We start from the raw sequence: 22,327 nt of genomic DNA, 5'->3' as shown, positions 1-22,327 counted from the left end.
AACCCACCAGTTGCTCTATGGGAGAAAGATGAGGCAGTCTGCTTCCATAAAGACTTGCAGCCTTGGAAATCCTATGGGGGCAGATGTGCTCTGTCCTGTAGGGTCACAATGAGTCAGAATTAACTTGATAGCAGTGGGTGTATGTGAGAAAGAATGGTGTCTTGAATTAGAGAAGTAACTGTGGAGATGGATAGATTCAGAATGAATTTAAGGAAAGCTGACAGAACTTACAAATAGATTGTGTGCCAGGATGAGGGAAGGAGAAACAGGGGGAATGCCTAGTCACTGGCTTGACATCGGTCTCTATAGGATGTAAATCAAAAGCTCTGCTTCAAATACATTTAGTTTTCAGTATTAATTAATATATAATTATAAATATCAAGAATGTAGCTGGATATATAAATTTGGAGCTGCAAGGAAGAAAAACAACAAAACTTTGTAAGTCATTAGCACATAAATGATGGTCATAAACATGGAATCTACTGAAGACATCTCCATAGATCATGGGTTCTCAGAATGGGGTGATTTTGTTCCTCCCAGCTCCCCAAGGGCCTTTCAAAATGCCTGGGGGCATGTTTGGTTGTCTTGACTGGGGGTCAAGTTTGCACCTAGTAGCTGGAGGCCAAGGATGCTGAAAAACATCATTAAATGCACAGGACAGATCCTAACTACAAAGAATTATCATACTCAAATGTCAGTATTGCAGAGGTTGAGAAAGTGTGGAATAGATTTTAAAAATATCTTTCTTGTCTGAAGGAAGAAAAGAATCATAAAGTTTTCTCAGATATACAGTTGCTTGGAAAATATAACACTTAGGTACACAATGAAGACGTTTAATACGTTATTTAAGAGCTCTGGTAGCATAGTGCCTAAAGTACTTGACTGCTAGCCAGAAGGCTGGTGGTCCAAACCCACCAGCCACTCCTCAGAAGGAAGGTTGGGCAATCTACTTCCGTAGTGATACTGCCTCATAAACCCAAGGAGGGGTTGCTATGAGTCAGATCCGACTCAATGGTATGTAACAGCAACAACAACAATACATTATTTCACCAATTGAGAAATAAAAAAGCTCAAGAATTACTTTATAGGAGATACATCGGAGGGCAAGAATGCATAGGAAAGAAGGACACAGGGAAAAAAGTAACCACAGGAAGAAGTAGGAAGAAAGTTGACACATTATGGGGATTATAATCAACATCATGAAACAAAATGTGTATGAACTGTTACATGGAAAATGAATTTGTTCTGTAAATTTTCACCCAAATCACAGTAAACAAAAAATTTAAAAAAAGATTTACATTGTAACATTAGATTTAAAATGGCTGTCAAACACTGATGAATAGTTACAATAAGGAAAAATGAAACTAATTGTTATGAACTGGACTATAAAACTGAATGTATATACAAAAAAATTTTTCTTGAAAGACCCTGCAGTGTAGTAAATTACTTAGTGTGGCTTTTCTACCCATAAGTCATTGTAAACTCAGTGGTGGAATGAGCAACTGAGGAGCTCCTGATTGTAAATGTTATTCATGTGGAGTATTTCTGTTGGGCGTGGCACAACACAATGTTATGGGAGGCTCACTCTCAGGTGCTTAGAATTCTTTTGTTGTGATTGGTTGGTTTGATCACTCTGCCGGGCTCAAAAGGAGGCCTCCTAGAGGCAGAACTCTCTCTGACTGCTGGTTGAGGAAGACGTGCTGCTGAAAGAGACACACGGTCCTGAGACACATGCTGCTAGGAAAGAGATGCAAGAGACAGCATTGCTGAGTGAGACACTGAGGGACATGCACTGCTGGGAGAGAGACTGTGAGAGACTGTTGGCTGAGGGACGGTGGGCTGGGAGAAAGACTGAGCATTCTTCCTGAACTTGAATTGTAGCCTAGTACTTCCCTAATATACCCTGTAATCTGTGAATTCTGTGTGGCCACTGCAGTGAATTACCGAACCCAGGAGAGAGGTGGTGGGTGCTTTGGGAGGAACGGTTGGAGAAAGGGCTGGAGGGAGGCAGCATGTCTGGCCTGGCAGGAATAGGCCTTGGGCAACTGATGGTGATTCTGCCTTCCTCTTGTGGGGTTCTAGGAGGTCAGAATGTGGCCTCCTTGCCCTTTTAGCAGACCCTCAATATAATAACATCTTAAATAAAAACTCAGATTCATAAATCCATAAAGACCATATATAGTCTCCAGTATTCTTCTGTTAGACTATGCTACCTTTATGTCTTTCTATATATGAATATATGAGTGCATGAATGAATGAAAAGTATAGTCTATCTCTGTTAGATACTAATAGCTATGTGCTTCAAATAAACAGAAGAAGAAATCTAGAATGGGAGGATACTCTTACAACTCTGGAGTGTAAGTGCCGACTCACATAATCTCTAGAAATGGAAAAATTCTAATAGTCTAAAGGAAATAAGAGAATTTGAAGTGAACAGAAATCCTGATTTTGAGGGGATGGGGATGGAGATTCTAACATACTGAATGGCACTGGTACCCTTCAGCATTTAGTGTAATATGAGCTGTCTTTCATTATAACCCTTTCTCACCAGAAATTTTCAAGCAAGATTTCTGAAGCGTTTCTTTTCTGGAAAGCATCATTGAACACAGATTGAAGTTTGGTTAAGACATATTCACAGTACAGAAGGGAATTTCATCTATTTCAGAAATAAGACTGCAGATAATCTTTCAAGCAGAGAGGGACTAAGATCACAGATTTATCCTCATGTTAATGCTTTCACTGCTAGTTGAAGTTGCGTATAGTCAGGGTACATTGGGATTAGAGGAAAAATATGTCTAGGTATGAGGAAGTAAATTTACAAAAAAGAAATTCAATGCTGCAAGGTGTGTAAGGAAGACCTCGCAGGGTAAATGGAAGAGAGGTAAAATGCACTTAAGAGACATTCTGTACTGAGTGTTGTCACAATGAACATAAAGAGAAGGATCCAGTATAAAGATGATGCTTTTGAGCATGGAAAGAAATGTATAAATGAGAAATACCTTCCATCAATGAGGACAAGTCGCCAGTGCCATTCACACTCCATGAACCATGCAGCACATATGTGAGAAAAACCACGGAGTCAGTAACGATGCTATCATGTGCACCCTTTACCTACCCAAAGTCTCTCAAAAATTTTTCTATATCATGGGCAAGCATGCTTCTTAAATGACAGTTGTGCACTGGGTTCATGAGAGATTGCAGACACATGATTTTACAAAATTTATGAACAAAAAGTTCAGACTGGCCCACCTTCACTCTGAACGCAAAGAAGTTAAAATCATGCTCTCTCAGATACAGATAGCTGACCCAACTCACCCTTCCCAGTTCTTTATCTTCAAGAGCCAGGACTCCAGTGCTTTCTGTGAAGAGTTTTACTTTGACCACAGGTCGAGGATGGGTGGTGGTGAAATCTCCTTGGGTTCCCCATCTGCAATGAAGGAAGAAAGCGCTCCTTTAAACCACCGTCTTAATTTTATTCCCAATAGTTCTGTCTTCATAGAAGGCACATTAAACTATAAAGAATCTTTTGTGGCTCAGTAAGATTTTCATCTTTGTTTCTGACAGATGGCACAGTCAAGAAGAAAAGTAACAATAAGCAGTACACTTTACAGCTTGTAAGAGTCATTCATCTGTTCAAAAACTTAGCAGGTTGGAGTACAAAACATAGGATGCAGGAAGAATCCAGGTTATGGTCAAGCAGGATAGACATGGTTCCTGAAATCTACTATTTTATTAATTCAAATGCTAATTATAACACGTTTGCTTGGCTGAGGGATGTTTATGGAAGCAGCGGTTTCTCAGAAAACTATTTTTGAAGGCCAAAGACTTTATCCCTTTTTTCTTGGAAAGTCAATAAGCAGTTTGTTTGTTTGTTTGTTTTTTAAAATGGAAGTACTTATTTCAGGTCTATTTCTTTATATGATTTTTTAAAACTCCTGTCAAAAAGAAAGAAATATGCATCGTTAAAATATGAACATTTTGAGTTAATTTCCCAATACACTCTTAGGAATGGAATAAGATTGCCGACATCTGGCTTTTCAAATCATCATAACAAAATAACATGTTTTCCTGGCTTATCTTTTAATTAATAGGATCTTGTCTTTATCAGACACCAATTGATTCTAGCTTATTTACAAACTTCACTGACACACACCTGATATTAAAATATCTTAGCAATTTTTCTTACAACTATGAGAGAGTACAAGCAACAAGACTCAAAACAGCATGAATAAAGTGCTATTGAGCAAACTACCAGATAAATGAAAGAAACTATGAAATCAGGATTCATGTTAAAAATAAGACATCAAGTAGAAAATACCAATATTCTTTTCTTGTTTACAATAAAAGAAGAAGATAGCTTTCCATTGCCAAGAAATTGTCTAAACTATTTAATCTTGTAAATCTAATTCAGAAAGCTTGGGAAATACAGAAAACTGAGCAAAGCAAATAACACACAAACTGGACAAATGATTGTGATTATGCCTTCCTCTTCTATCACAGAAGGTAGAATACTGTAACATGTGTACAGGAAAGCAAAGAGGCCATTTCAATGACTGGAGAAAGTAGAGTGTGGATGTCTGTTGTTTTGAAACTAATGTCGCAAGCCAGAGGGAAGAGAGATTCAATTAGGAAAGAAAACGCAGCTTAATTTCTATGCTCAATTTCTCAAAGGGTTAACTGCATTTCTTTTGCAATTTCACAGAATTGAGATGGTCTGAGATAAAGCAGAGCTAAAACAGGATTGAAAATAAAAGTAGATTCAGAACCAAAATAAGGGAATAGAGAAAAATTCTCAATTTAGTATATGGACTCTTTAAGGCTTAATACAGTCAGACAATCTGGTTAAAATTCTCTTCACAAAAATTCTATGTATTAAATCAATGATATTTTTTCCCTCTAATTTCAAAATCCTTTAGAATTATATCTTTTTTTTTTACCTTACTTTCTATGAAATTTGATTGAAATTCCCAATCTACTCCAACATAGGATTCTCCAAAAAGAAACATATAGATTGACTTCATTAACCATTAGTGAGGCAGCTTGCCATTTTGTCATTTAAGCTTGCCTTCCTGTTATTCTGCAGGAAGGAAAATGTGTTGCCAATTTTACTTTATTAGACAGAATAAGACAAATCAGTATCAACACATATAATAAAGTGTTTTATCTCAATCCAGATCTCCTTGCTGGGATTCAAGTTATTGACTTTAATTGTCTTTTTAATGTAAAGGCCAAAAGTTCCATATGTTCATAAACTGCATATTTCCAGAACCAGGACCATCCATCTCCAGTGGTTCTAGCTCCTGCATTCTCCATCTGCTCAGTGATGGCATCACACAGATAATCAACACAGGTGGAAATATGGAGGTCAACCACTTACTGCCTCCTGCGTAACATACACAAGGCAGAGATCCGAGCTAAAGAGAAAATAATTGGACATAAGAAATAAACTACTATAGCTTGCAATTTTTATTTTATATAAAATATTTTATCCCCAAATATTTTTAAGTGTCCAATTTGGTTATGTAAAAATGTTCAGAACTGACCACACCCATTGAGTTTGCACCTTTCATAACCCCAAGGCCATGCCTGCTTGTGTAAAATCAGAGAGCTAACATTATGCTAGGAATGGAGATAATAGGAGAGACATGCTTAGAGACATCACACAAATCTAATAAACATTACAATTACAGCCATTCATTAGAAAACAGAGTTCGCTAAAATATAAAGGAAGACATTATTATTTTAGAGCTTGGAAGGGAAGCTGGGATATCCATTCCTGAAACCAGTATGCCAACCAAGGCAGGAATAAGATGACTATTACAGCAATCCACAAGAACACATCTATCTAGAAGGCCTGGGGTCTTTCAACCTACAGTAGGGATTGTCTTTTTCCTGTGAAATGAGGAAGAGTTAAAGTACTGTACTTTAAGGCAGGGAAAAGCCATGGCATAAGGATGCCTGCAGATCCTGACTGCCAGAAGTGAAACTTTTATTGACATTAAACAAAAATGTGCAATTTTAAAGGGGTGTATAAATATAAATATTGTTGGCATTTACAGGGCTTATAAATCACAGCATTTCAGTATGCATACATAAATGGTGACATATAAGCAGACATAAATGGTGACACTTTGTTAATTTCTCCTGTGAAAACTAAAAGTCAAAAAGATACACCCAGTAAGAAAATATGTATCAATTAGCAAGGAATTAAAATCGATGTCCCACCCCGAAGGTAGGTGAGGAAGAAGATAATAAGCCTATCTTCAATATTCACCAAGATGTTCACCAAGATGCTTCCTTATTTCCTACTTACCTGGCATGTTTAAACACTTCCTGGAATTCATACCAGTTATTATCTTCCTACTTTTTTTTTATATTATATGATAAAAGAATACATTACTCTTGCTGTCAATTTGCTTTGACTCAAAACCCATTGCCTTTCTCTGCTTCTACAACTGTATTATTTATGAGGATTCAGACTTCCAATGTAAATCTTCAAATGAATAAAATAACTACAAAGCACCTTTATGAGAACAGCAGGACTTCCTGGCTATGAAAACACGGGTAGTTCATCTACCGACCGAAATAACAGACATTAATTATGAATCCACTATCAAATAAAGAATACTGAAAACCTGTATCAGGAGTCAAAACAGATGGCCATATCTTTCATCCAGTAAGATCATTTCTAGGAATTTATCCTGACAAAATAATCATAAGTATGGAAAATATTATAAGTATGGAAAACATTTTAAGTATGGACATAGTACAGTACTGTGTGTAACAGCAAAATAAATAAACAAATAAAGCAACTAAAATCTCTAATATTAAGAGGATGGTTATGTAAACTACAGGAAATACAGTGAAATATTTTGCTGCCATTTATAATGGCAGGCATAAAAACAATATAAAACCATATGTGATGTAAAGTGGAACAAAAAGGGATGGAAAACTGTTTGTCTTTCATTCATTCAAAATCTTACTGTTGTCTGTGCCAGAAAATATACTAGTACCAGCAACCAAAGTCCTTACCATTTTGGAATTTATATTGTAATGAAAGATTATAGAGAATAAGCAATTTTATTACTATATACTATAACACACCTCCTCCCCACTCTCCTCCCGCACTGTTAACAATGTAGGAACTTCCATGACTTCTTACAGCAGCTAGAGAACTTGATAGATGTTTAGGACCTGGAAGCAGTCTCAAAAATTCAGCATATTTGTTTTAAAGCATACTGAAAATCATTAGAGTACAACAGGTTTTTCAAAGCCATTCTAATCCCTTAAATCAAAATTCTTATTATGAACACATAATGCATCCATAATTAGAGAAGAACTTAATAGTAGGCTCAAACTAAAGTCTTAATCTATGAAAGCACTGCAGAAATTAAAAAGTTATCTATAACTTGAAAAATTATTTCATCCATCCAGTTATCCACCCATTATTTTATCCATTCTTTTGTATGAGCTCTGGTAGTGTAGTGCCTAAGGCACTTGACTGCTAACCGGAAGGGTGGGTTTGAACCACCAGCCACTCCTAGGAAGGAAGGTTGGGCAATCTACTTCTGTAGTGATACCACCTCAGAAACCCAAGGAGGGGTCACTATGAGTCAGGTACAGTATGACCCAATGGCACATAACAACAACAACTGTATGAATGGAGGAGACATGGTGGTGTGATGCTTAAGTGATAGAATTCTAACAGAAAGGTTGATGGCTCAGACGCACTGGCTGATCCGGGGGAGGAAGGTGAGGCAGTCTGCTTGTGTAAAGACTGTACCCTTGGAAACACTTTGGGACAGTTCCACCCTGTCCCACAGTATGGCTGTGAGGGAGAATCAACTCAATGGCAATGGGTTACTGTATGAATGGCACTGTGCGAGGCCATGGGCATCCAAAAAATCAAGAAGACAGACTGTCTTTAATGAGCTCAGACTGGTAGGAGGGACAGATATATAAGTTGATAAATAAAAAAAAAAGTCAAATAGAATTGAACAGGTTTCTAAACTGCATTTCTTTGATTACTTTCAAGGTCAAGTCTTCTGTCTTTATTCATCAGCTGCATTCCTTTTGTGACATATCTCTTTATTACCACTGTCTATTAATAAAGGAACTCTACTGGCCCAGTGGTTAAGGCATTCGGCTGCTAACCAAAAGGATGGCTGTTCGAACCCACTAGCTACTATTGGTATGTTTTTGTTTAATTAGTAAGTTTTTAAAAATTTATAAAATAAAGATAGTAACTATTTCACAATATATATCACACATTTTGTCACAGCTAGTTATTTTATTTGACTCTTCCTTTTTACTTTAAAAAAATTTATTGTTTTAAAACATTAGGTACTCAGTTGTATCAATTTGATTTTGACAATGTACTTAAAAACTCTATCCTGAACCAAAGATTATAGAATAGTAATCTATATTTAGGAGCTCTGGTAGCATAGTGGCTAAAGCACTTGACTGCTAACCAGAAGGCTGGCGGTTCAAACCCACCAGCTACTCCTCGGAAGGAAGGTTGGGCAATCCTACTTCCGTAGTGATACTGCCTCGGAAACCCAAGGAGGGGTCGCTATGAGTCGGGGCCGACTCGACGGCACATAACAACAACAACAACAACAACAATCTATATTTATTTCTAATGCCTCCATTATTTAAATGTTAAGCTGTCTAAAGTTAATACTGATAGAAAATGGGAGTCTTACCTAATTTTCTAATTGTCCAAATCTCATTTGGTTAAGAAGCCATCTTTAGGATATTATGATATTATCACATATATTTAAGTTTGATTTTGAACTACAGAGCTATAGAACTATCCCTGAGCTGTGTTGTACGGTTTTAATCACTGTAGCTTTAAAAATGTTATGAGATCTGTTAGAACAAAGAGCAAATGGGCATTTTAAGCTTTTATTTTTATTCAGGAAAAAAAAAAAAGGTCTTTAATTTATTCAAATAATGTTCTTTTCTAAATATTCCTTTGTGACATATTAAAATTTCCCCTCTTCTATGTAGGTCCTATATATACTGTTAAATTTATTATTAGGTATTTTATATTGAGCTCCTAAGAGATCTGTTTCCCTTATATTGTTTGACTATTGTTGGTATATAAGAAAGCCATAGGTTTTTGTATGGTAAACCGTATCTAAATCATTATCAAACTCTCTCCTTTGTTCAAATGATAGTTCTGCCTTTTTATTTCCAAATCTAATGATTGTTTTTTAAATTGTCTTCATCAAATAAGCATTAATTCTGTTATAATAATTGAGCCATTAAAATAATCAAATAACAATTATATATATAATTCCAAAACCACCACTAATTTTATAACAGAAAACATTAAAAAATGATCCAACTACAAGGGTAGAAATGAAAGATCTTGAAATAATTGCATATAATTCTGAAGATTTCTCACTTTGCAATTTTTAAACATTAATAATTTAGGCCTCTTAAGATTAAATGATGTGACAAGCTCATCCAAGAATATTTGCCTAAACAAAAGTATTGCTGCCTAATTCAAAGACCTTTCCAAATACCAGATATTTGAAAGTACTGATTTATGTATTCTCTTGGGAAGTAGAAAAAAAATTTTGCCAAAAGTATTCTGCAATAGACCAGGCAGGGCTGAGGTGGGCTGAGGTCTCTCTCTCTCTCTCTGCTATCCATCATATGGTGGCATTTACCAGAATAATTGAAATTGGATTCACCCAATTCAAGGTACAAAGAGTTCTGTTGTTTTTTAGTTACTCCTACCAGGTGAGAAGGCAAACAGGTATCCTTCACAAGCTCATTAAGAGGGATCAAGAAGGATAAAGACACCTGAGAAGGGACAAACGGAGCTGATCAGAAGCACCTACTGGTATCCTCACCAGTGTCAAGCTGTATCACCTGCAGCTGTGTATCTTCTTGGGGACCAGGTATCAGGGAAGCCTGCCTCACTGACTGAGGGCAAAGAGCTGTGTTCCCAGCTCTGTGCCTCCTTCCACATACACATGAGTTCCAGTATCCTTTACTTAAAGAAACCTGTATTCTTGCCTTGATTGTTGGTACCTTTCTGTCAGTTATCATCCTGCCTTTGGTGACCATGTGTACTCTAAAGTCATTCTGAAACAAGAATATATGTAAAATAGGTATTTGGAGAGGACTTGTCAGATATACCAAGTAGACCCAATATCTTACTATCACAAAGGAGGCTATCTCTCTTTAATTGAAAAGCAATAACCTCTGAAAATTAGGAATTAAGTTTAGAAAGATAGTTACTCAGAGCCTGGTTATTAACTATGTCATTGTCTTTGTTAGTTGCCACTGAGTTGGCTCTGACTCACAGCAACCCTACGTAAAACAGAATGAAACGCTGCCCAGTCCTGTACCAGCCTCACAATCCTTGCAATACCTGGGCTCATTGTTGCAGCCACTGTGTCAATCCATCTCATTAATGGTCTTCCCCTTTTTCGCTGAACCTCCATTTACCAAGCATGATATCCTTCTCCAGGGAATGGTCCCTTCTGACAACATGACCAAAGTAGGTGAGATGAAGTCTCACCATTCTTGCTTCCAAGAAGCATTCTGGCTGCACTTCTAGGACAGATGCTTCCAGGACAGATATGATATTTCAGTATTCCTCACCAACACCACAACTCAAAAGCATCAACCCTTTGGTCTTCCTTATTCACTGTCCAGCTTTCATATGCATATGAAGCAACTGAAAATACCATGGCTTGGGTAAGGTGCACCTGAGTCTTCAAAGAGACATCTTTGCTCTTCAGCACTTCAAAGAGGTCTTTTGCAGCAGATTTGCCCAGTGCAATACATAGTTTGATTTCTTGACTGCTGCTTCCATTGGTGTTAATGGTGGAAGCAAGTAACATGAAATCTTTGACAACTTCAATCTTTTCTCCATTTACCATGATCTTGCTTATTGGTCCAGTTACGAGGCTTTTCATTTTCTTTATGTTGAGGTGTAATCCATACTGCAGGCTGTGGTCTTTAATCTTCATCAGTAAGTGCTTCAAGTTCTCTTCACTTTCAGCAAGCAAGGCTGTATCGTCTGCATATCACAGGTTGTTAATGAGTCATCCTCCAGTCTGATGCTGCGTTCTCATTCACGTAGTCCAGGTTCTTGGATTGTTTGCTCAGCATACAGAATGAATAAGTATAGTGAATGGATATAACCCTGATATATATTCCCTTCCTGATTTTAAGCCATGCAGTATGCCCTTGGTCTGTTCAAACAACAGCTTCCTGGTCCATGTACAGGTTCCTGACAAGCACAATTAAGTGTTCTGGAGTTCCCATTCTTTGCAATGTCATCCATAATTTGTTATGATCCACACAAATACTTTTGCTTAGTCAATAAAACACAAATAAACATTAACTATATAAATATATATATAAAGATATATGGGAGGCTCTGGTGGCATAGTGCCTAAGGCATTTGACTGCTAACCAGAAGGCTGGTGGTTCAAACCCACCAGTAACTCCTCAGAAGGAAGGTTGGGCAATCTACTTCCAGAGTGATACTGCCTTGGAAACCCAAGAAGGGGTCGCTATGAGTTGGGTCCGACTTGACGGCAGTGAGTTTGTTTTTTTATATAAATACATATTAACTATATAAGTAGAAATTAAGTAATAAAATACTGAATTTTTTTTTAAATGATGCTAAACACTTGTAAAAATGCTTTAAAACACAACATTCCTGAAGAACACAAGCAATTAAGACAGTTTCACAGATCTTTCTAAGCAGGTAACACTTTTCAAGGAGTAGTTTTGGTATTTACAAAGTTCACCATTTTTGAGTGATTTCACTGGACCCTGGTGTAGCAATATTTGATCCAATACTCATGGACCTAAGCCAAATTCAAGGGAAGATTCGTGAAATAACCAAGTTTTCACGGGAATGTGGGCAACTGGCGACAAATCGTTTACTACGGTCAAAACAAAGGTGAAGAAACCCATTTTGCGAAATTTAAGTATCTGATTCCAATAAGCTGCTGGAATTCAGGTCTGGACTACTGCTAACCGGCGGAGGATGAAGGCACAGATTGGGGAGTGATTAACGTGGGGATGGTAGTAGAAGCTACAAGAATGGATGAGCTAGTGATGGTGCTCGTTACAACCTCCTGATAAGGAAAGGAGTTTTGGTGATGCAGTGATGAAAGCATTCTGCTGCTAACCAAAAAGTTGGCAGTTCGAAACCACCAGCTGCTCTGAGGGAGAAAGATGAGGCGGTCTGCTTGCGTAAAGATTTATAGTCTTGGAAACCCCAGGGTGAGTTCAACTCTGTCCTACACAGTCACTATGAGTCAAAATTGAGTCAATGGCAGTGGGTGGATGGTAGCGATCTGTACCTTACAAGTCTAGGCCTTTGCATGTATCTGTATGCTTGTATATGTGTACCACATTGCATATTCATATTATTCATGTTTAAATAAATGAGATTATTCAGACTGTTGTATAACTTGTTCTTTTAGGTAACACTGTATCCTGAATTTCTTTATGTGTTAGTGCAGGGATCTGCATAATTCTTTTTCAAATTGCAAAGTATCTCCTTGTATGGTTGTACCATAATTTATTCAACTTCTCTGTAAGTTGATGGACCTTTAGGTTGTTTCCCATTTTAATGATTCCAAGCAACGTTGCAATAGGTATCCTTGCCCTTACTCAATAATTTTTACATAAATATTGTAAATGACAAAAGGTCAGGAAAGATTTAAAAGGCAGTTCAAGATTTAAAAATATTCTTAAAATCAAAGTTTATGCTAAGTAATTAAAAGACAGATTAATAAAACTTTTCCCTATGCTTCCAAAATTTACTACAAATTATCCTGTTATAATTTAAAGTCTTAATTTTAAAATAATTGATATACAATCCAATGTCATTTGCTATAATTTTCAAATTTTATGATAAACATTCTTCAATTTTAAGTTCACCCACAGAACAGGTTTCAAATGTCATCTTTTGATTATATATTTATTAAAAAATTTTCATACATTTTATTACATTTGAGTGATCATTAGTACTTATAAAAATTGCCTTATATATCACAGTTACTGTTGTTGACTTTAAAAGCATTTGAAATTTCTCTCTGAGCTATAGAAACTGGTTAAGCATATTTCCAAAGTAATACAGCTGCAGCACTAAATAATATTAGGGATTGATTTTCTGTGCCCCAAGGAAATTCTTTTATCCAATAAATGACACTACCATATGAGATATCAAAGAATGCCACTCTATCCTTTCAACACCACCAAAGTACTGTGCATGGTTATACCTCAAAAATGATAACGTTAAGGAAATTAATGAAGCAACCATCACAACACTGTCCTAAACAATGCTACATACATAAAAAATCGTGTTAATTTTTTTAAAAAACAGGAAAGAAATAGAAAAATCAGAGTCAGTATCTGAGTTTACACACCTCCCTTACAATAGTGGAGTCATGGTGAGAACAGGACTAGAGTATCTAGGTCCAAATCCAATTGCAGCAGGCACTAACAATTAACTTATCCGTAACTTAGTAACACTTTCCTCATGCAACCTGTTGAAGCATCCATGTTGACACCCACAAGAGCACAGCACCAGTCCCCTAGAAGGTCCTCAATAAATGCTGGCTACTTTTATGAAAAGGAATCTACCAGTCACTCAGCAGGAGATGTGGTGAAGCACACTTGCTTCTGCAGAAGATTTACAGCCTTGGGGGCAATTCTACTCCATCCTATAGGGTCACTATCAGTTGGAATCAATTCAACAGCAATAGACTTGGTTTCGGTTTTCTTATTCTTATTAGTGTCTATAGTAGTGGTATGAGTTTAACTCTAGTGCTAAGCTAAATACCTAAGAAATGGATAGTTTTGAAAAGTAAAGATTCATAAAATGGTCCCACTAAAATCCAGACAATATCAAAGAGATAACAAGAGATCTCAATTACTAGGAAAACACAAGGAAGGAAAAAAGGGAAGAGAGAGAGTGAGAAAGAAAGAAAGAAGGGACAGAGAGGAGGGAGAAGGATTAATAAAGACCAGTCAGGAACTGGTAGAAAGATTTATATACTAAAAGTTATGTAACATATTTTTGAGTATTGTATTTATAGACTTCCTTTTAAAAATACTGCAGTCTAAAATGATGATGTCGTGTGCATTTTACTAGAAAAAAACAGAAAACATCCTTCTAAGTAACTAAATTGTATCATTATACAATTTTGGGAGGACCTTTCAAAGACATGGAATTTCAATTTTTATTAAAACATTTTATTATGGTGAAAAGTCAAGGCAAAATTATTTGTTTATTCAAACATAATGAAGAAAAGAAAAATCCTTGGATGACATCTTGCACTTTAAGCAGAAAAATATTTGGGGGTGGGAATGGAGGTGGAGGTAGGTGTGGGTAACAAACACAAAGCACTAGAAAAACCCCAGGGGCTGCAACCTCACTCTCTCCCTCATTGTCTCTGAAATAGTTCCCGTCTCCTTCAAAGACAGAGCTCCCATTTTGTTACTCTACAGACTGGTAAAGCCTCAAGGATAATAGGATAAAATTACCCTCTCAAGTCTGTATTTCTTTTATGAAGTATTCATGCCATTAAACTTCCATGTCCAGAGCAGAGAAGCTGTATTACACTTGTACCATTTTCTTCCGAGGAAGTCTAGCAAGCATGTTAGCATGAAATCAGGCTTCAGAAAAATAGAAGACATAATCTCTCACAAGCACTTTCCTTTCTCTGCCTCTGAACAGGACAGTTCAAAGACATTAGCTTGAAACATCTAATTTGAAGAGAACAATTTGTCACATCTTGAATTACAATTTTACTTAGTCAAGACAGTGCAAAAGTATAACTTTTTTATGATGGAAACCAAAGTTTTTAAGAACTTAGGTACAAGAGGTGAAGTAATAGACATAAAAGATAAACTGATATAACTTTATAATATAAAGCTTTGTTATACACACACAACTGCCTAGAATGAGGTTCAAATGACAAAATGCAATGATTTTAAGGAAATGGCCACAACTATATTGCATAAACAGTAAGTAGCTCTGCTAGAGAGATTCAGAAGGTGGCCTGGTGGTGCAGTGGTTAGAACTTTCAGCTGCTAACTGAAAGGTTGTAGGTTTGAACCTCCTAGTCACTCTACAGGAGACAGTTGGGTAAGTCTGCTTCCATAAGATTTACAGCCTTGGAAACCTTATGGTGCAGTTCCACTCTATCCTGTAGGGTCACTATGAGTTGGAAATGACTCCACAGCAATGACTAGAGCAATTCAGAAGCACCGGTGGCACAATGGTTAAGTACCCAGCTGCTAACCGAAAGGTCAGTGGTTCAAACTCACCAGCCATTCCACAGGAGAAAGATCTGGTAGTTTGCTCCTGATTCACAGTCTTAAACCCTATGTGACAGTTCTAGTCTGTCATACAGGGCTGCTATGAGTCAGAACTGACTCAATGGCAACGGGTTCAGTTTATGGCTTATAGCAATTCACCAATATGTACATTCATATTCACACTGGTTCCATTTTCTCGACATTGAAGTTTATATGAGAAAAATAGCATGGTGAGCATTAGCTACGGTCAACTGTTATGGGTCCAACATTAGTCTGATTTGCTCCTAGTTTTTGACATGAAAGTAAAATTTGGATGAACTGGACAACATCCTTTGAACTATCATAAGATTAACATGGTATCTTGTAAACACCAAAAGCAGTACAGATTTCAAACTAGAGGACTCTACAATATTAGATTATAATTACTACTATGTTGACAGTAGAAATATCCCTACTACTAAATTGGAGTATCAGACTTGCTTTACCAGATAGTTTCCAATAATTAATCTCCAATTTGATAGAATTTTAAGGAGTGATAACATTCTTTGGGGAGGGTCATGTGGGTGAGAAAACGTTTTGCTTCATGTTTTCTTAATTTGAAGACCTAGGAATTGCCAAATTAATCTGTCAGTGCACACTGTCTTTGATGGATTACATTTAGAAGCAAACGCTCCTCAGCTGCTGGGGGTTAACACAAAGATAAAAGACCCTGATCCTTTCTTAGGGCAGCAAAGTGGGACCTGGAAGGGATCTGAAAGGGCTGAATTACAGACACAGGCTTAATCCATTCCCCAGGGAATGGTCCTCCTGGGGCCTTCTTGATGATAAAACTATCTTTTTCCCTTCTTAAGTGAGTTTCTTCTGGTGAAGTAAAGAGACTTTCCAACAGCTCATAAGTTGTATGGGAGTCACAGCAGAAATGCCTGAATACACACACCTTCTGGATAATGGGAACAGAGCCTCCGAGAACATTCCTGAGGGAGTGCCAAGACAGAAGAAAAGCACATTCAACGTGGGCAAAAATGCATGGAGCAGAGGCAAGGAAATACTCAAGGGTATAACGTGGGAGTGGGAGACACCAGCCCCAGGGGCAGCTCGGGGAGTACCAGTACTGAGCTACACTGTCACAAGCAGCCCGAGGAAACCTGTTACATGGTGGGGTCTGGTCTGCTTCACAGACAGAGAGCTCACCACTGGCATCTCACTACTCTGGCTCCTATGGGACTTGTATCGCTGCTATTAGCCACCAGCAAGTTTGTCCCTGATTCATGGAGACTCCTGTGATTCTGGAAAAGACTCCTCTACTTGGAAAATTCTGATGGCCAGTAACTAATATTTTTAAAATAATGTTTTATCACGTTTTCAAAGAACATTTACACAATAAATTAGTTCTGATTTGACAATTTCTACACAGATTGTCCAGTGACTTGTCACAACGTGTCAACACTTTCCTTCACTACATTCTGGTTGTTCTGTTTTCAGTACTCTTGTTTCCCTGCCCCTTCTCATCAAAGCTTTAGAGTAACTGTTGACCTTTTAGTCTCATACAGATGGTTCTTTAGTATAGCACCATCCCCATGGGTAGCATTCTTTATTTTGTGTGCCAATCTATTATTTTGCTAAAAGGTGACCTCAGGGGACAGTTCTGGTTCATGGTTTAAAGAGTATCACCTCAGGTAGTCCTCTAGTCTCCACTGATGCAGTAAGTCTGGACTTTTTTTTAAAATTGTGATTTGGGAGAAAGTTCACAGAGCAAATTTATTTTCCATTCCACAGTTCATATACACTCTGTTTTGCTACACTGATTACAATCCCTACAATGTAATGGCTCTCTTCCCAGTCCCTCTCTGTGGTTACCTTTTCCCTGTGTCCTTCTTTCCTAGGCATTCCTGCCCCCCTGAGCTATCTCCCTGGGCAAATGCTGCCCTTCTGATCTCCCATGGTTGTTTGTTCTAAGGGGTGTATCTACCTGGTGTAAATGTTCACCTTTTATATCTGTCCATTGTCTGGCTGGATCCAAGCCACAGGAGTGAGTTTAATTCCAGGCCTAGAAGGGTAACAGGGGGCCACAGTCTCAGGGGTTTCACCAGTCCCCATCAGACAAGTAAGTGTGATCTTTTTTTATGATTTTGAGTTTTGTTCCACATTTTTCTCCCACTATATCCAGGATCTCCTACACTGATCCCGTGCTGAGTGGTTGACAGTGGTAGCTGGGCACCATCTAGTTCTTCTGATCTCAGGCTGAGGTCTGCATGGTCCATAAGTCCCTTGGACTAAGTGTTTCCACGTGTCTTAGGTTTTCCTTATTCTTCTTGGCTCCAGATGAGGAGAAACCAATTTTTTCACCTTAGATGGCCATTTGCAAGCTTTTAAGATCCCAGTCACTTTTAACTCCTACTCACCAAAGTAAGATGTAGAACAATGTTTTTGGGTATTATGTTGTCCCAATTGAGCTTGATATCCCCTGCTACCATGGTCCTGAGCCCACGGGCCCAGTAGAAGTCTGGATTTTTAAAGAAGTTTAGTTTTGTCCCATGTTTTTCTATCAAGGAGCTTTGGTGGCATAGTGCTTAAGGATTGAGAATGATAACAAATAGGTCAGTAATTAAAACCCACCAGTCACTCTGTGGGAGAAAGAAGAGGCAGTCTGGAATCAACTCGATGGAAGCAGTTGTATTTATTTATTTTTTTGTATCAGGGCCCATTTATTGCACTCCTGATCAGAATGGTAAGTAGTGGTAGCAGGGCACCATCTAGTTCTTCTGGTCTGGTATCTAATTTTGAGATACCTTGGAATATAACTGCTGCACAGACATGCTTTGAAAACTTGAGGATGTTAAAATAGTTTTTTTTTTTTAGAAAAATTTCTGACATCCATGAGGTAACAGTAGCCTTCTTAAGGTTTTTTGTTTTGTTTTGTCTTAAATCGTAAGGACAGAGCTTTGAACCTGCCCAATCCAGTTCAACACCCTGCTGAGTATTTGTTAAAATATAGATTCTGATTCAGTATATCTGGGGTGGCAGAGATCTTATTAAAATAGATTCTAATTCAGTATATCTGGGGTGGAAACACAAATTCTCAGCAGGGGACTGAACTGGAATGAACTGGTTTTAAGTCCTGCTAAACAGTGGAAATTGCTAGTATGATCTATGTTTCTCCAGCATTTACCTAGGTGGCAGTTGAAGAACATGAAATTAATAAAACTGTCTGTAATTCTGGTTGTCCTAACTTGTAGAGCCTCTAAAAAGATTTCTTTTATTTTTCATAACTAGTAAGTGCCCATCACAGTTGTCACTGGGTGGCGTAAATGGTTACACATTCCACATTCAACTGTTGGCAGAAAGACTGGTGACTTGAAACCACCAAGAGGCACCTTGGAAGAAAGTCTTGGTGACCTGCTTCTGAAAGGCTACACCCTGAAAACTCTATGGAGCCTTTCCACTAGGTACACATGGGTCACCATAAGTCAGAATCGACTCCATTGCAGTGAGTAGTGGGGCAGTTATGTGCCCATCACAGGCTGGATGCTAAGAATACAAAGGCAAAGAAAAGAAAAAGACTGCCCCCAGGAACTCAGGCTGGAAGCAAAGAGAGAAGCAAAGCATATAAACATATACTGTAGCGCTGAGAAAAGCTCATACAGCCTTCCTTTTAAGGCAGACATTTATTGCATCTCCTTTCTATGCTTGTGACTGGTCAGCTGAATCCCCCCTACAACCACCGCTGCACTCTGAACAGACTGGGCACACATTAAAGAATACGACTATGATGAACAGAGTGAGGAACGTGATGCAGTGGAAAGAATACGGACTTGGAAATCTAAGAGAATTAAGTTTCAATTCTGGTTTCACAGTCTGTAGCTGAATGACCAGGGATATCAGTTAAATTTTTTTAGGATCTGTCTGCTTATCTAGAAAATAGAAAAACTAATAAATCCTGCCTCCAATAATTATCCAGAAGAATCAAAGAAATCAATAAACAAAACACCTGTCAAATGTCTGACAAATTAGAAGACATACAAAACAAAAGCCTGCTCCCTGATGTCACGGCAGAGATGCGAATAATGACTGGGCTCTGACTGCAATCCCAGACCAGCTTCTCTACGAAATAAGACCGTGAGTGACCTAAAGCCTACTTCCTGGAAAATGGCAGAAAATGTGTTCTTTAAGTATGGCAGGAAACAGGTCCCCAAACATCCTGCATTTTTATCCATATTAGCTGAACATGCAGCTTTGGAGTTTAGTTCTTTAGCTTTTCAGGAGTCCATCAGCACTGCATTAGCTCCAGAGAACGCATAAACGCACATGTGGGGTTGTATGCTCAGCCACTGGTGAATGTAAAACAAAACAAAAAAGGTTAATTGCATTGGGGACTGTAAAAAACATTACATTGGGGAATGTAAGGCACAGTTATTTTCATGGAGTCACTATGACCAATCTTAAGGTAGGAAGTATTCTGTGGAATGTTGCATCCAACCCAAAAGACATCTAAGAAATGTATAATCCCCAAATCATTAAAGGTTCTGTTTTAAAGGAATTCTGAAACAACTAAAGACTACTGTAATTTCTGTGCTCATACTATACTTTATAGTGAGTAAGTGTTTTGGTTGATCTAAGAACCTTAGAGTCTAGGTGGAGCTTTAGCTATGTTGTGTTGGTGGAAGTCTAATCTAGAGATGCATTCTGCTTTCTTAAGATTCAAGACCCTACCCTGAAGTTCTCTCCCTTTGCTTTAGTTGATACCTGCAGAGGCTGACTTGTTTATTTTCCTTCACTTGCTCTGATTGAGCTACCATGATACCAAATGAGCCTTACTCCAACCAGGTGGAGGTAATCATGAAATGAAATCATGAAATACAAAGAATGGTTTCTGGCTGAGTCTACTAGAATGACCAGAGCCAACAATCAGGCCAAGCAGGAGGGATGTAGTCGTAACTGTAGGTGGTACATGGTGCTGGAAATAACAGGTAGATATGGAGATTGGGTGCAATTCAAAAAAATAGACTTAGGATGGGAAGATCAGAAAACGATAAACCAGGGAAGAAGAGGGTCTGAAGAGGGTTATGGTAATCTGAGAAGCAATCTGAGAACATCTGTGGTATGCTTCATGCAGTGGTAGAGCTGTAGTCACCGGTCATGAAGGATTAACTAGCCTTCCGCAGTAACGAGAGAGCAAAGCTGGTGCTTTTTCCGTGAGCTATCTTTATACACAGCTCTCGCCTACCAAATGCAGAATAGGAAACACTTTTTCTTTAGAAATACTCTAAAAACACTAAGACAGTTTTATGTCTATAAACAAAAGCTACAACTCTAAGCACTCTGAGGCTGCTACCCTGGAAGATGGGAAAAAGGTAAACCAGGAAACGAACATAAAGGAATAAGATAGTGAGGTGAAGATTAATATCCTCCCCGTGGCTCTCAAAGCTGGGCATATCCAGCCCTTAGATACTTTACTCCTCAGGTCTCACCTCAGCCATTCCCCAGCTCCAACCATCTCCAACCCATAGGGCATGTTTTGCTCCCTTGCTCCTTCATCAGTGATCATTCCATGATGGCCCACCACCCCCTGCCATGGTCTGGTACCTACTACTACAATTGTTCTGTTGACAGCTCAGAAGGACTTTCTCAGAAGGACTTTCCTAACTCCCTCCACCTACTTTGCTGGAGCACTCCCTCCCCTCGATAAATTAGATTATAATCTATTTTTTTTTCTTCAGCACAGTTACCCCATTTGAAATTATATATTCCCAGAGTGTTTAGCTGTGAATGACTATCTCCTGGGTTAGACCACAAGCTTCATTTGCTGGGGCCATGTCTGTGTTTGGTTATCATTTCAGCCCCAAACCTATGCAGTGCTGGACACACAGAAATGGTGAATAAGCATCTGTTGGATGAATGGAGGGACGAATAAGGCACCATATTCTTTATCTAATTACTCTAAAGGAACGACAGAAGAGCCACAGTGTTAGATGACCAAGTGTGACTGCCAGCATCTTTTACTATTCTATGCAAAGTTTACCGTGGGAGGGAATCTGAGTAAGATCAGCAACTGTGCTATTAAATCACTACCACATTGGACAGCCGCACTGCTGGAGAGATGATAGCTCTAGGTCAGACTGACATTGATAGGCACAGAAAATATGCAACTAATAGTTTTTAGGCTAAAGCAACCACAACTCAAAGGTGGCTGTTAAACCAGAGCTGTCACCTGACACTGAAAACCACTTCTGGATTTTAAAGTGAAGGACCCCGCTGGTGCAAACATTAAGTGCTCAGCTAACTCAAAGGCTGGTGGTTTGAACCCACCTGTTGGCTCTGCCAGAGAAAGGTTTGCCAATCTGCTCCTTTACAGATTACAGCCTAGTAAATCCTAGGGACAGTTCTACTCAGTTCCATGTGATCACTGTGAGTCTGAATGGACTCAATGGTACCTAATGACAACATTTTAAAATGACACATATGATACTGTATTTAACTAAAATATGATTTTAGCGTATTAACGGTGATTGGAAAGATTCTATAACTTAAGTGGATACCTGTTAATCAGATTTTCAAGGCTGAGAAGCCACACATGCATGCATTTTAAGTGTGTTTATCTGAAACTACTGTTCTTTTCTTACCCAGTCTTTTCAGCTCAGTCACTGAGAAGAAATGGAGTTTTCTTTAGACAAAATTCTTCAATAAGCAATAAACCTACTGCCATCAAGTTGGTTCTGATTCACAGTGACCCCCACTGCATTTCTGAGGTGGTAAATATTCACAGAAGTAGACTGCCCAATCTTACTTCCGAGGAGTGGCTGGTGGGTTTGAACTATTAACCTTCTGGCTAGCAGTCTGATGCCTTAGGCACTGTGCTACCAACAGGCACCTTCTAAACACTGCTTCAATAAAGATGTTATTTTTTGAGAGCTTCAATTCATTTATATTTAAGCCTTTTTGTGCTTCACAAAGTTTGTGTTATTGTCTTTTTTTATTACTCTTTTATTTATTTATTATTTTATTGTGATTTGGGTGA

At 38.2% G+C, this 22,327-nt stretch overlaps 1 protein-coding gene across 1 annotated transcript in view; it reads right to left on the bottom strand.

The window, feature by feature from the left end:
- CADPS2 (calcium dependent secretion activator 2) overlaps positions 1-22,327 on the bottom strand; it is a 420,173-nt gene that overhangs the window by 325,530 nt on the left and 72,316 nt on the right. Inside the window, exon 5 of the mRNA XM_042782532.1 lies at positions 3,316-3,427. Within this exon, the coding sequence (XP_042638466.1) occupies positions 3,316-3,427 (112 nt within the window). The remainder of the gene's footprint in view (positions 1-3,315; positions 3,428-22,327) is intronic.

The sequence above is a fragment of the Orycteropus afer genome, unplaced genomic scaffold, assembly GCF_000298275.1.
Source record: "Orycteropus afer afer isolate SDZICR_OR568_19922 unplaced genomic scaffold, OryAfe1.0 scaffold00359, whole genome shotgun sequence".
Lineage (NCBI taxonomy): Eukaryota > Metazoa > Chordata > Mammalia > Tubulidentata > Orycteropodidae > Orycteropus > Orycteropus afer.
This window is presented reverse-complemented; position numbering and strand designations above follow the sequence as displayed.